Source organism: Lepisma saccharinum, chromosome 5, assembly GCF_977018435.1.
Source record: "Lepisma saccharinum chromosome 5, izLepSacc3.1, whole genome shotgun sequence".
Classification (NCBI taxonomy): Eukaryota; Metazoa; Arthropoda; class Insecta; order Zygentoma; family Lepismatidae; genus Lepisma; species Lepisma saccharinum.
The window spans coordinates 46497826-46514207 of NC_139233.1; the positions used below are offsets into that span (position 1 = coordinate 46497826).

General features: G+C 41.4%; 1 protein-coding gene across 2 annotated transcripts in view; it reads left to right on the forward strand.

Moving 5' to 3' along the window:
• Positions 1–16382, forward strand: part of LOC145987797 (TOG array regulator of axonemal microtubules protein 1-like) — a 257466-nt gene continuing 241084 nt past the window's right edge. For both annotated transcript variants that reach the window (XM_083122501.1, XM_083122502.1), the window contains exon 1: positions 1–2402. In XM_083122501.1, coding sequence (XP_082978627.1) covers positions 81–2402 — 2322 coding nt within the window. In that variant the 5' untranslated portion in view covers positions 1–80. The remainder of the gene's footprint in view (positions 2403–16382) is intronic.

Sequence of the window (16382 nt, forward strand, 5' to 3'; positions counted from 1 at the left end):
CGTCGTCCTAGCAACGTGGCTCCTGTGCGTGTTCCCAGTGTGCCCTGCAAGAGGATGCGGGAAGCGAAACCGCGGTACGGATGTGGTGGGGTCGATCGGGTGCAAATCCCTGGTTGCGGAAGAAGGACTGTGGTGATGTGAGCGGGGAATGGCAGGACGCTAACTCGGATGGAACTGTGTCACATGCTTTACCAAAGTCTGAGTCGATGGAAGGTTTGAAGACGCTGCGTCCAGGTGAAGGTGCCTCGCCGGCTTTCGAGATCCAAAGCATTTCCATCGTCGTCGGGGATTCCCCCATGAACGACAGCGAATCGGAGGACGAGGAGGTCAAAGTGCAACCGAACAGAATGAAGGCTCTTGGACTCACTCCCTTGTGGGAGCAGGTGCTGAAGAACAAGGCGGTACCCCCGGACGTGGATAAGAAGAAAGTGTTTCACGAACTGTCGTCCCGGCTTCGAGACCCGGAATGGGAAGTGCGCCAGCATGCCTTAAGGGTCCTCTTCGATTTAGTTCCAGCGATGACGGACGATCTTGACGAGTGCATGAATGAAGTGTTGCCAAATATTATCGAGAACCTGGGTCACCAGGCGGCGGCAGTGAGAAAAGGTGCCATGGACGTTCTGAACGTGTATCTCGATAGGACTGCAGACGTGGCAAACGTGCTGAGAACACTCGTTCACTGTGGCCTGCAGAATCCGAACAGGAACGTTTGCATGGGGACCATTCTCGGAATCCCCACTTTAATCTCCCCCAAAATCACCCAGCACAACATTGTGTACCTTGTGAGTTCTCTGGCGAAGAAGCTGATCCACATGTCGTACCAAGAACAAGCCCTGAAGGCCCTCGTCAAGATAAAAGACGTCGTTGGGGAGAATAAGTTCAACGAGTTCCTCGAATCTTTCCATCCGCACTGCAAGAGAGACTTCGATATACTGTGTCAAGTGTATGACGTGACCGGTTCTCTTGGTGATTCAGGAATTGACCTCAAGCTAAATTTCGAAGACTTTCCCGCTAAGAGCTATGACTTCGACGATTGGCTCCGAAGACCACCAATCAACACACCGGACAGCCTATCACCAGCGTACACCCCTCGTGACGACTCCAAAATCTTAACAGATGAGACTCTCTCCGACATCTCTCCACGAACAGACAATGGCGATCCTATGAAGAGCGACGAAGAATTTACACCACGCGAAGTACCAGAGTCAGCCCGGAACGAAGACGAGAGTGAAAAGCAGCAAGAGAAGGAGGAGGACAAGGCAGAAAATGCTAATGAAGACGGACAGAAGAACGAAGATCGTCGAGAAGAAGAGGTAGAGGAGGAGGAGGAAGAAGAAGAAGGCGACGAGGCTAAAGAAGAAGATGAAGACGAAGATGACGAAACGACAGTTGAGGTTTCAGCTTCTCGGAGCGAAGTAAACGATGATGAAGAGGAGGAGAGTACGGACGTAGAAGATGAAGACAAGACTCTTGACGACGATGAGAAAGAACAAACTGATAAGCGTGAAACTCAAAGACAGGTGGAGAAAGTGTACGAGAGAGACATACGTTTCGACCAGGAGAGAGCAATCACAATGACAATCCTGGAGGAGGAGAGTGAAGACTTCTCCGACCTTGACTCAGCCAAGAAACCCAAAGGACAGAGCTTCGACACCGCAGGCTCGGGAAGCGCCAGCAACAGCGATGACGATGACGGCGGAGAAGAGGAATCGGAGAGCGACTATGTCATCAAGGTCCTCGACGATGACTCCGACAAAGATCACGAAAGCAGAAGAGTCAGATTTGCGAGCGAGATAGAGGAGGAGGACACTCCAAGAGTCGATGACAGCTTCGACCAGGACAAGGATTCTCCCAGAGAGGATAGCTTTGACCAATACGAGGTCTCCCCTAGGGACGAAGAAAAGGACAATGCAGCGGAGAGCAACGAGGACGATGAAGAGGAAAGCGAGGAAGAAACGTCTAGCGAAAGAAGAAAAGACTCAGAGACGAAGAACGGTTCGGACACATCATCCACCCAAACCCAGAAGAAACCAATGATGAGTCACATCCCCGTTCCCCTGGACGCCAGACAAAGAGCAAGGAACCCTCTCACGTACAGAAGTAATCACTCAGAATCCTCGTCACTTAGGAACGGAGACACGCAGCATTCAAGACGCATCTTGGACAGAGCGCAAAAGTCTGAGGAAGTGTTCTGTGCTAAAGTCTCTGACAACTCGGAGTCCCCCATTCCAAGCCTGGACGGTGGAGATTCTCTAAGTAGCAGCTCTGAGAGCGGTCTGGGATCCGTACAGCAGAAGAAACAGGTGGAGACCCAAGAAGAGAAGGAGAACGCTCTTCAGGCAAAGAGTTGGCAGGAACTAGGGATTGTCGACCAGAGTGTTCTGGACGACCTGAAGGACAGGGTGAGCATCTTCTCCTACATGCACTTCTTCTGCACACTGTTGTATCTCTAACGAATCACGCACTTACTTTCAGAATATCTATGTCTTGTTCATTCATAATTTTACTTGTTCCTTTGGGCACGTGTAAAACATTTAATGTTTAAAGAAATAAGCTCGTTTAAAACTCCATACCATGATGTTGTTTGCACTTTAGAAGAAGTAGCTAAACTACAAAGAAGGTTTATTACATTAGGCACAGATCCGGAATTAGAAGGATTTGGAGAAATTCAGCCACTGCCCTCCACCTACAAAGGTGATTCCATTTGAATAGAGAAAAGGCTTTGTAAACAGTCGCAAAATGAAAAATATCTGGCATACAAGATACTAGAATGTGACCGATAATACATGCGAAATAACTATACGTTTGAGAGTCACGTCATATTTGTATACAAAGACAAACCCTAAAGCCAGACTCCTTGTTTCTAACACCATTACCAGTGCGTTCGTAGTATATATGGGTAGGTAAATACATATACTCTTTCTCACACACACACAGCCGAAGTCTATGGCAGAGTAGTTAGCACAGCACACTACGACGCCAAGGGTCCCGGCTTCGAGTCCCGGTCTGGACATAGGTGATCTTTGTTAGTGTCCCTTCATATTTCTTCATATCACCACTCATCACTTCGCGATTAGCGAAAATTGGAAGAAAAGCAACGTAAAATAAAACAATCAGTCAACATACACTTTCACGTACACACACACTTTGTAAGTTCTCATTTATTGTCATTTTAGCATTTAGTAATAACCTATTTACGTATACTGCGTTTAAAAAAGGTGATAAAATGAACTGCAATAATTACCGTGGAATTTCTCTACTCTCAACAACATATAAAATATTATCTAACATTCTTTTAACAAGACTAACCCCATATGCTAATGAAATTATAGGTGATTATCAATGTGGATTTAAACGTAACAGATCAACTACAGGTCAAATTTTTCACATCAGGCAGACACTTGAAAAAAAGTGGGAATATAATCAAAATGTCCATCAGCTATTCATTGATTTCAAAAAAGCATATGATTCGGTCAAAAGAGATAAATTATATAATATATTAGTAGAGTTTGGAATACCTAAGAAGCTTGTTAGTATGATAAAAATATGCACCAGTGAAACAGGATGTAAAATTCGTGTGGGTATTAATATGTCTGACAAATTAACAATTCAGGATGGGTTAAAACAAGGAGATGCATTATCTCCATTGCTCTTTAATTTTGCCTTAGAATATGCTGTTAGGAAGATAAAAGAAACTAAAGAAGGACTAAAATTAAATGGTGTGACTCAGTTGTTAGCATATGCAGATGATGTAGACTTACTGGGGGATGATGTGAATACAATTAAGAATAATGCTAAAATATTTTTCAAAACTGCTAAAGAGATAGGTTTGGAAGTTAACAAAGAGAAAACTAAATATATGCTTACAGGCCGAAACCAAGTGTTAGGTAATAATCAAAATCTAATTATTGATAACAACTCGTTTGAACCAGTTTCCAAATTCAAATACTTAGGAGTAGAATTAACAAATGAAAATTATATTAAAGAGGAAATAAAATAGGCTTAGTTCAGGAAATGCATGTTACTTCTCTCTTCATAAACTTTTGTCTTCTCGTTTAATATCTAAGAAACTAAAAGTTAAAATATACAAAACCGTAATTTTGCCTGTAGTATTATATGGATGTGAAACTTGGTCCCTTACATTGAAAGAGGAACATAAATTGAGAGTATTTGAAAATAAGATCCTTAGGAAAATCTTTGGACCTAAAACGGATGAGGAGACAGGTGAGTGGAGAAGGTTACATAATTTAGAACTACATAATTTGTATTCATGTCCAGATATTATTAGAATAATTAAATCAAGAAGACTTAGGTGGGCAGGCCATGTGGCACGAATGGGAGAGGAAAGAGGAGTTTACAGGATTCTTGTTGGGAAACCTGATGGTAAGAGACCTGTAGGAAGGCCAAGACGAAGATGGAGGGACAACGTTGAGATGGACCTAAGGGAAATCGATAGAGATGGAAAAGAGTATATAGAACTTGCTCAAGGTAGGGAAAGATGGAAGGCCTGTATTGCTGCAACCATGAACCTTCGGGTTTAAGAAGGCTAGGGAGTTAGTTAGTTAGCTATATACGTATACTCGGCTCGGTGGCCGAGAGGTTTGAGTAATCAACTTTCGATCTCACCATGGAAATTCAGGGTTCAAGTCCGTGCCTGTTATTCTTCGTGAAATCCATTCACCAATTAATCTAATTATCACTCGTCCTCATCATCGCAATTAGCTAAAAGTGGCATAAAGCGACGTAAACTTACAAAAGTATAAATATACATGTACAGCGTGTAGAGGGTAACAAGACGAAAAACTATGTCCTGCGTCCAAATTTATGCTTTTACATTATCGTATAAGCGTCTTCAATGTTTTGTCTAGAAGTCACATTCCATATGTCGTCTGATTTGTCATACAGGCTGTCAGTGGCGAGCTAAATATTTTTTTCGTTTTCAGACAGAAAAAATGAACGTCATTGGCAACGATGAATCTGCGCCGCGTGGCTGCATACAATCAGGAAAAAGTGTCGTTTTGAGAGCTCGAGCGTCGAAACGAGGCCTGAACCGCTAATAAGAAAACTAGATATTATCTTAATGATGAGAAAGTTTGTCGGCTTTGTACGTATGTGTGTTCGTTTATTGTTGTTGTTATTGATCTGGTTTATCTTACATCGCTTTATTGCAACTTTTGGCTAATCGCGACGATAGGGATAAGATGATGTGGATGATGGATGTAATACGCAGCTCAATTCTCACAGAGTATTATTCTAGCTGTGGCTCCAGGCACCAGTGCCTCGCCAGCCTGCAAAATATGCAACCCAGAGTAGTACTGCGTGGAAGAGAGGTTGATATTTGAGTATCCTCAGAGAAAGTGGCCCTTTGTTTGTTTGTGTGTGTGTAAAGGTAAAAGGTACACATACACAGATATATATATATATATATACACACACACTATGTGGAAGAAAGTCATTGGACACCACATGTCAGCGGATACCATCAGTTTTCTTGCAATCAATAGGAGATCGGTCCGCCTTTGGCAGCGATAACAGCAGCCACTCGTCGTGGTAAACTGGCACAAGGTCGTGTAGTACACAGAATGGGATATTCCGCAATTCCTCCTGCAGTACAGTCACCAACTCTGGAAGTGTAGAAGGGCGAGGCGATCGAGACCTCAATCGGCACTCCAGTTCGTCCCATAGATGTTCGATATGGTTGAGGTCAGGGCTCTCAGCAGGCCAATCCAGTCGGGTGACATTATTTTCTGCAACCACTCCGTGGTAGCCCTAGAAACATGACCAAGTCGCATTATCGTCCTGGAATGCACATTCTTCGTTTCCATAGAAACGCCACAACATGGGGAGCATGGAGTTGTCGAGAATATCTCGCTAGGATGCAGACGTCATGTGGCCATACACCGCTACCAGTGGACCCATGCCATGCCAGCTGAAACAACCCCAGAACATGATGCCCCACCACCATATTTCACTGTGGGCACTACACACTCGGGTAACAGACGTTCTCCGGGTAATCGCCATACCCACACTCTCCCATCTGGTCGAAACAGTGTGAAGCGTGATTCATGTCCAGTTCCTCCGATCTTTACACCAGCATAGTCTCTGCCGTTTATTGTTTCTTGTTATCAGGGGTTTGTGGGCAGCGGCTCGACCATGATAACCGAGCGCATGGGCCTCCTTGCGAAGTGTCTTGGTCGAAACAGTCAAATTGTTCGCACTTTGAAACTCTTTTGCAATCGAATGCATTGGACGGGTCCTGTTTTTCCGAATCTCCCTCTTCAGCGCTCTCCTGTCCCGATCGTCCAATTTCGTGGGTCTTTCACTTCGTGGTGCATTGCTGCAGTGTCCCTTTTCCTTCCACTTCTTGATGACAAAGGCTACAGTTGATTTAGGAACCTGTCGGACATCAGCTATGCTACGTTTACTCATGCCTCCAATGGAGCAGCCTACTATAATCCCTCTTTCAATCATGTTGAGCTTTTTCCTGTCCATTATTTTATCAGCGAATGATCTGAGAAGCCTCCTGCTGCCGTATGTATACCCGTCTGTACTCTTTTTTCCATGAGGAGTTTGTTTCAGTGTTGAAACCGGGGTGTCCAATGACTTTCTTCCACATAGTGTATATCAATGCACCGCGAAGACTTGCAGGTCTATGCCCTACTTTGTCCACTCTAAATTCAATTTTAAAACGGCGACAGCGCTAGGACAGTCATCTCTATCTTCCCCCTTGGAGCCGAGACTAGAAATGTACTAGATAGTGCGAGGGTGCAATAATTGCAGTAAACAATTCTGCGAATGCCCCTACCAACAACTTTACGTATAAAATATTCCTTGTTATTAGAGGAAACCAACAGAAACATCTAAGAAAGGAAATTAATCGTCGTTTGCACTTACAATCACACACACACACACACAAGCACGTTATATGGTCGAATTTCGAACTCGCCACCGAAGTTCCCAGGTTCGATTCCCGGTCTGGACATGGCTGTTCTCTGTGATTGTCCCTTCGTCAATTTGATGTAATCACACTCTCTCATCGTCGCCGCGATTAGCTAAAAGGGAGCAGAAAAGGACACACACACACACACACACACACACACACACACACACAAACACAAACACACTCCATCTACTTCAACTGCATCTTGTCAGTTCGAAGCTTTGTTGCGAAATTTTCCCGCAAGTTCAACAATGATTGCGAAAGACGTATACGATTAAAACATTTTTCAGGTTGTCATTACACTGTTTTCAACATGATTTCTTTTCGGAAACTGGAGGTCCGCAGTGGGTAAGGGGCAACCATATATCTTGCCCCCCCCCCCCCTGTCCCCACCTTATATGACGTTAATGAAGGGAAAAAAACCTTCCAATGTACATGCAGCTATTTCACCATCGTCGCAGTGCAACTTCCAAACCTTTCGATGCTACCAATATGTCGATAGCACTTTATTTCAAAACCTTCCTCTTCGGCAAACACGACTTCAAATATATTGCAAACGGGCTGCATTGCAAGCTAGATAGGGCATTAGTTATTATGTTCCTCTAAGGGACGACAAGTGGCATTGACGTGGTTATTGCGACGCTATTACGACATCGATCACGTGATAATAATTCATGAAAATCGAGCTGTGTGAGCATTTCGAAGAGGGGTATGGGAGAAAGATTTGAGATAGTAGACACCTCAACATGCAAAAGGTGTCCTTGTTGTACAGGAGAATCAGTTATTTGTGTTTTTATCTTCATTCTGTGCATGTACACTGAATAGGCAACACTTTTTTTTTGCTTGTTTGTTTGCAGTTTAATTTATGTTCGGCTAAGCTAATCGAGATAGGACGTACAGTATAAAGCGGAATTTGAATTACTGTGCAAAGTGCATCGGACCCGGAGCCCCTTGTTTACAAGCCGACAGTGTTAATACTGAATGGGTTGTTCCGTTAAAGTTCGTCAATTTTATTTTTGGTACTACTATAAAATTAGTGCATCTGGAGTTCAAATAAACGTATGTACAGTTACCGGCAATAAAATGGGACACGTAGAAAATACTCGCTTCCCTGCAAGGTGTTATGTGTGTTGCCTAACTCTACGGTGATAAGTGACCCCCGTAGTTAGGCAACACACTTAACGCCTTGCAGTGAAGCGAGAATTTCAGGATCTAGGTGTCCCGTTTTTATTGTCATTGAGTGTACGTACGTTAAATAAAATCATATTGATTGGAACAAGTAAAAAATGGATCACAAAGTAACATTAATTTTCCGTATTTATTGGAATAAATAAAATGGATCGGTAAGCAAGATCTATTTACCACATTTATTGCAATAAGTAAAAATGAATCAGTAAGGAAGAGCAATTTACCATATTCATTGGCATAAGTAAAAATAGATGACGTCAACACTGGACCCAAGCCCTTAGCAAAAGAGGAACATTTTCATCTCTACCAGGGATGCTGACTAAATTTAATACAGTAACGCAACTATTTTCATATTTTTAAATGAAACTTGTTCGGGATACAAATATCATTTCATGCTTTGAAGTGCCATCAATGCAAGCTATGACAACACATATGACCATTCTGAAAAGGATAGCATGTACAGACTAAGCTGGGTTGTAAACTACTCTATTTCAAGAGTAATTCAAGTAAACCCTCCATGACTGACCAAGCGCCTTGCGTGTAGACTACCCAACCAGTACTGCGATTTTGCGGCTTGTATACCAATCACGGATGTACATCTCGTGGTGATGACAAAGAGAAATACGAGATGAATAATTGCTGGACGTAATGTCTCATGTTCTTGGTGTAGAGTAATGCTCGGTTCATCGAGATGGTTGTTTATTTAGGAACGAACCTGATGATATTGCTTCATATTTTTCTCTTTGCATTAGTGCAAACTCTAAATTTTACAACAATACCACACCACTTGTCCCCCATTCTTTCTCACCACGCACACGAAACCTTAGTTGGAGAACACATGCAAAACGGGATGTTTCACAGTGATATCTATATACGTATTTTGTACATACGTAATTTGCCTTAATAGATAATGAAATATTCAAGAGTCCAGGGATTGAGCAAGCCAATAGACTGATTGTATAGTCGAGAATATAATAGTGTTGGTAGATTCTTGGTTATCGTATCGGGCTTTCATCAGAGACCCGTAGGTTCAATCCCAAAGAAGATATTTCTTCTTCTTTTATTAATAGTGAAGTGTGTAATATTCATTTCCAGGCATTTTGACGATGGGAAACCCATCAAATTTGATATTTTTATCTATTTTTTCACTTTTTTCTAATAGGCTCACTATCTTGAGAGGAGATGAAGACACTCTAGAGCTAAGTAGGATAGCGTCTCGAGAGGTTCTATAGCTACGATTCTTCACTCCATTCCACCTGTCAGTTTTATTTACCCGTATGTTCAGCTCAGAACCCCTCACGACACATCACGAATCTAACTAAAACACACAAAAAACAAAACATTATCCCTCTCATAATAACAAGAAACATGCTTCTTCCTTATACAAAAGTAATCTTTTATTTTTAAATGTTTTACATTTCAGGTGCGAGTTTCTAGTCAACAGTTGTTGAAATTTCTATAAAATTTCATAACGATATGCATTTTTTTGGTGTATTGTCTTGCTTAGCATTGGACCGAGGGTGGCAACGCTGTTGTTCTGGGAACGAAACAAAAATCTTGTACCTTTTCTATCCAACACGTATTTTGGGAATTCGTGACGCAATTAGGTCTAAAACGGAACGAAACAAGTTCGGACAGGAAATTAAAAGGTTGCTGATAAATCTTGCATCGGGAACCTGAAGGTCGTAAGTAAAGCGTTCGTGTTACTTCGTCAGCGCACGTGGGAAGGTTCGCGTGCGTCGGGATTCGATAACAGAACCTCCGGACGTAGAGCCCATGTGTGGGCCCGAAAGGTCCTCGAGCACAAGAAGTGAAAAACGTGTCTCATTTTTTAGTCACGACAAGAAGAAAACAATCTTGCTTTCTTGTGGTGGGTGTTGCAATTCGAATTACCATTTTTGCTTTCGTGACCTACTAATAGATGTTCACTGATAGAAATCTTCAGTACAAATGGGGTTTGGCCACCCACTTGTAGATAGCAATGGGAGTAAAGAAGGAAAGGGGGTGGGGGGTGGCATCACGCTTGTGGAGAAGGAGTTTCGTCAGTGGGCAGGTAAAAATATATTCGGACCTCCCCGACTATATTGCTGTCACCTTGTAATCAACGTGTACTTCAAATAAACTTTGACTTTAAAGGCTACAGTCTTGGTTTCCCATTCGTCTTAGGTTCGATTCCCAGGCTGCACATATTTCAGTGGTTTGAATTCCACTTTAAACCATAAATCCGGTTCTGATTAGCCTGTGTCAGCGCAAAATGGACATAAACAAAACTTTCGAACTTTTACTCAATTTTTAAACTTTGTAACTGGGGTTAACCAGTTTCATTTAGAAGGAACTGCAATGCATAATATCATTAACAAATCATGTAAAGGAACTTTTTATAAGTAATAGCTATAAACTTGATGTGGTATTGTGGATGGAGCAATCAACAATATTTTTCTTTCTAGAGTAGCGTCGTAATGATGCGGTCGGTATGGTATCGGTTTATACATAAAGTATACTAAAACTATGTTTACAAACGTTTTTCGAAGTCAGTGGACTTCGCAGCGGAAGAGACAATGAACATAGTTTTATGGTTCGTTAGGAACAAGAGTTGTTGGAAAAATTGAGCTACTTGCAATTCCGGCATGTTGTCCAAAAGAGCCTTTAGAAAGACATAACAATCTGCGCTCCATCTGGTGTACTTTGCTGGAACTAACGATGCTTGTTTGTGGGGGACAATTAGGAGAAACAAACAGTTTAAGTATCATTTCCAGACATAACTTCCAGTGCCTTATTGCCAAAGGTACACATTGGAAGAGATTAACTGCAGAGAGTATGACTTTAATTGCCTCTAGGTGAGGCTAAAGTGCTGTAACAAGCGAATCAGTGCAAACATAATAAAGTTAAGAATCTGGAAAGAGGAAAATAGTAACTAAGCATTTATGTGTTGAACAAAAAAGTAGAATTCATCTTAAAAGTCATTGTTGGTGTTCACTCGTAGTGTCTTTAACCTCCACCAACGAGTATTGCATAGGGCTTAGGCCCGCTTTAGGCAGAAGCATTTCCTTTAACATTTTTACTAGCATATAGAGACTTACGCAATGTGCGAATTAACGGGAGGGATGCCGGGGATCCCCCCCACAACATTATTTTATCCCCGGCAAAATAAAATTAATTTTATCCCCCACAAAGAAAATACATTGAAACATATATTATACCATTTCTTAACTATGTAACGAACACAATTGAAAAACCATTCCTGTCCATTAATGGTCCAGTTATCAAAGATTTCCTTCCCTGCCGAAAAGTATGCAGCCTTGTGGATTAAAGGACGCAATTCTGAAACTGACTAGCCTTACCAGGTCGAGACAACAGCAGGCTGTATTTCACTTAAGTTTTCATGGCATAGTGCTGATATTTTACATGCATTGAAGTGTTCATAGGACACTTGTAGTAAAGTTAGATGGGCATTTAGTTTGAATTTGGCAATATAAATTTGGTCAAGTTTACGGTATTATTAGTTCGATATCTCTTTTTATGTATGAGTTTGGTTTTTCTTAGACTGTAAATATACTAAGTGTTTCTAAATTACGTGTAAATGTTATCATAAGATATAATGGTCTATTTTAGAATCAATGCTCCAAGGTACTTAGAACCGCAGGCAATAGTTTATTTTACTAACTAGTAACATATACAAATTTGCATACCCCAAAGAAACCCTCCCTCCCTAAATGAAATCACAAATACGCCACTGAGTGGGCATCCCCCCAAACCAAGAAGCTTAATTCGCACAATGGACTTACGCCATATTTAAAATCATGTTTATATGTTCTCGACACAATTTACCCTCATCCTCATAAGGCTTTGTTGAATCTTTTGTCAGCTTATTTCTGCTGGATGGAATTTAAATTGCTTGACGCGGGAAACGAAGTAGAAGTTCTAGAGTGACTGGAACTTGCTCTAGCCCGAAGCAAATTGAGCGAGAAGTTGTGACTTACTATCGGCCGTCAAGGAGGCACCTATAGGGGCTATCCACCGGAAGGAAGTGCCTTCGCGCGGACGCCATACTTGTAGCACAACAACTTCCGGTTCGTAGGCTCATAACATGCAGCTAAAGGGGGCTGAGATTGTGTCATGTATGAAAGGAACGAATGGGTGTGTACAAGGAGGATGTAAACTACGATCAGGGCTGAATAATCTTTCACGGATCTTTCTTCATCAATTTCCTCGAGATCTAGGCGCCAAAATTATTGCATTCAAGCTGTCAGGCGTGAAAATTGGAAGTCCATTAGCAAGGAGTAGACTCCCCAGTAATAACAACGGATGTTCAGGAAACGAAAAAGTCGGAACCTGAAAAAAAAATCCCGGTCCGATCAAGATTTCGGAAAAAATGATAAGAGTTTAAAAGTAGTTTATTCCCTACATATTTTTTTTTGTACTAAATGTCCGAAACTTATTGAAATTAGCAGTTTTTTTATTCCAGAAATGCAAAATAAATCATCACCCGAGAGTGAAATTGTGTGTATAATTAATATTTTTTTAGTATCGGGTAATGTTGAATATTTTCCGCTCCTATAATCTCCCAATTTAGTCGGGAAATAACATTATTTTTCCAGTTTTGAACGTTAGGACTTTAAAAAATACCCCGTCCTGTTCCATTCCCAACCAAAAATTTTGCGTCCCACACCGCTTGCCCTTCATTAAAGGTAGAAGAGAAATTTTTAAATCTCGATTTTCTCTCTAGTGATAAGAGCAAAAATATTACTTTTCCTTTCAAAAAATGCTCGGTCATGGTCAGATAGGTTACACGTTACGTTCTTGAAGTACACACGAACTGTACTAAATTTTTGTGTAACCAGATTTTTTTTGTGTGTGTAACCAGAGGAAATATATTTTTTTTGTAACCAGAAAATTAAGTGCCGGTACTATTATTAATTTTCGTCTTTTGCAATGGAAATATTTTCAACATTGATAGAGAAGAGGTCCTAGGTTTGAACACCATGGTCAGGCAATGGTGTGTCATTGTGTTTGTCCCATCAGTAATTTTTCCAGTTTATTATTCACCTTCATCGTCATGTTTAACACAAATAGCAGAAAATTGACTTAAAATAACAATGAGCGTTTTGTATTTCTGCGTTCAAACGGGAACGAAACCGCATCCCTCTGACTCGCCCTGACTGAAGAAAGAAGAAAAAAAGCTCCTTTTCCTGTTTTTTATATGCCCGTACATCTCACACTTTTTCACTTAAAATATAAATGTATGCATCCAAAGATTTACATGCTTTAAGCGCTCTCGCTCTGTAGGAAAAATTACTTTCTATTAAATATGTAGGCTACAAATATCGCCAATGCAACGACGATTAGCAAATGGATCTCATCCTGGAATAATGCCGTATTACTTCCTATATGTTCATCCAATTGATATGCAAAGGCCTCTACTTTGCCCTGATATCTCTTATTCTCCTCGTCGTCAAGTGCTTTTATATGATCCATTTCATCCGGTATACAAAACAAGAAGAAAGGCCACAAGTACACGCTTGAATTACCCGGCCGCCGTGAACCGGAAGTTGTTGTGCTACAGTTCCACAATCGATTGTGCCGTTCGATATGTTTTTGTTTACTCGTGGATAGCCCCTATAGTGGCGTGGATGGAATCACGTGATCTCGTTACGCAGCTGAAAGTTGACTCTTTCACTGGCCAGTAACAGAAATAATAAGGCAACACTTCGTGTTCAATCCGCCTCAACAAAAGACGTTCGACTTTACTCCCCTCTATTTCTTCTACACTCGTTGACAGTAGCCTCTGACGCTGAGACAAGAGGGCACTGAACGAACAACGAAGAAAAAATTGGACAAAAACCAGCAATAAAAGTGCTTGGGAAGTATTAGGCGTTCTGTCAAATTAATATTTTTGCCAATTTGTAAAGAAATAGATTTAGTAAAAAAAAAATTGCCCGGTTCACTCGCAATAGAAAGTATTTCTGCAAAAGTCACATTAAACTTACTATGCTTATTAAATAAATAAAATCTGTTACACTTTGTAGGATTAGTTATAATGGTGAATAATGATAAGATGATATTGATGAAGATAAACACATGGCCAGGCCTGGACTCGAACTCGGGCTTCCTGCGGTAGCTAACTTAGTGCACTTGGTCACCAAGCCTGCAAAAAAAAGAGAGAGCGTGCCGTGCCCAGGATTTTTGAAAGGGGATACGACTGTAACTGGAGAGTTATAACTTTTAATGTCAGCTCTATATTTTGTCATCTTTTCTTGCATTTGACAATTTCTTAGGAATCTTGGGTCCAATGGAGAAGGGAATGACCCCTACAAACTCCCACTTGCGACTCACCCTGTGTGTGTGTGTGTGTGTGTGTGTGTGTGTGTGTGTGTGTGTGTGTGTGTGTGTGTGTGTGTATTGGGGGAGTGGGGGAGAGCGAGGTATCTTTACTACTTTTTTTTGTTTTGTTTTTTTATTTTCTAAAAATTTCGGGTGGGGCTGTAGCCCCATCAGCTCTCCCCTGCGTACGCCAGTGCTCATGCAGTGATTACATTTACATGTTTTCAACTTCAGCAGTCATGCGGTATTGTTTATGTTTATCTAGTTCCCCAGAGTCCTGGAACACTCCTTGTGAGTACTTCCCCATAAATGAGAAATGAGAAACCACGCTTTTTGAAATTCATAAGCTAAGTCCAAGAATTCAATATCACTGAATTATTTCTTTATGTTATTGCACAAGAAGATTCCATACGTAGAAATTACTTAATTTTTTTTGAAGTTGCACCTTTGTCGGATTTCTCACACTGCAAATGATGAAGCAATTCTGATCCTTTACTGAGTGACATAGCAGTTGGAATTTGCAACGTAAATAAACAGAAAGGTCGGTATTGCTGCTATAACAATTTTTCGTTTTCTTCTTCTTCTTAGAGAACCAAACGCAACTAGCCTAACCTAACCGCCACAGATTATTTACTACCCCAAAAAGTTACCAGCCAATAGCAATGCTTGAAACAGTTCTAGCAGTAACCACTACCAAACAGAAAATGCTGAAGAAAGAAAGTATTGAGCCATTCCTTTCTGTCCGTGCTGTTTTATTGACATTTTTCTTACTCCTCCTAACATATCGACAGACATCGACTGTCACAATAACATAAATAAGCTCACGAACGTTCCACGATGTCACTACTGACGTCACTTGTGTCAAATTATGTCACGTGAGTCGCGTTATCCAATCGAATGCTACGACTTATCACGCAAAGTGTGTAACGGCAAAGCCACGTTTCTGACGAGACTGTAAACAAAGCTTTTGATGTCTGGTAGTGACCTTGGGGATTTTTTTGTGAATTTGTATTCACACAAGTGTTTTTGTTGTTGTTCTTGTTCTTCTTCTTGTTGTTGTTCTTGTTGTTGTTGTTGTTGTGGTTAATCAATCATCCGTCCACCAGTTGTTGCAAGTCTCGTCGGGGTGGGTGAGTGTTGGTTCTACCCCACCGTGAATTAGTCAGTCTCAAAATCCCTCCCACGGGCGTAGCAGAACCTTTTCCAGACGGACTAGCATCACTTTCCCAGGGAGACAAGTAATATTATACTTCGAAATTGAGAGAAGGCTTTATTTAGAATTGTTTGAAAAGGCACTTTTCCAACGTACACAGCGCAACGAACAAAATGTATTTTTTCACCGCTCCTGTTCCTGACGGCCACACCGCAGGGCGTTAACTCTACAATAAACAGATTTCGGAAAATACACTTTGCAGTGGCACCACCAGTTATTTTTTTCTTTTCGGGCAGGCTCAAGGGTGAACATGAGGTCCGCCAAGGTGTTCTATTTACCCCGCGTTATCAATAGAAAGCTTCTAATTTTATTTTCAGGCATTACCTTTAGCGTAAAATGTAAAATGGCTCGCGACCGATCTTTCAGTCAGATCACTGACCATGCACAAGAACAAGTTTTTGCGCTCCTGTTTTGGAAGATATGCTCCTTCGAAGCGAATCACAACCCCGAAGCATCCAATCAACAAACGATCCGCTGACGTCATTTCAAGGCAGCACCTATCACTAACCTTCTTGCTCGCTCTGTACACTATTGGTAGGGTCGCTAGCTAATCTCGTGTAACCCGCTGGAGATGTTGCGAAAATAAGTGAACTCTACCATACACCTTCACCAGTTTGGAATTCGCGTTCTTGAATTCAAGTTTGGAATGTTAAACGGGAGAAGACCACGCGTCAACTCAAATATATGAACATTTTTTTTAGTTCATTTTTTTCTGCGTTC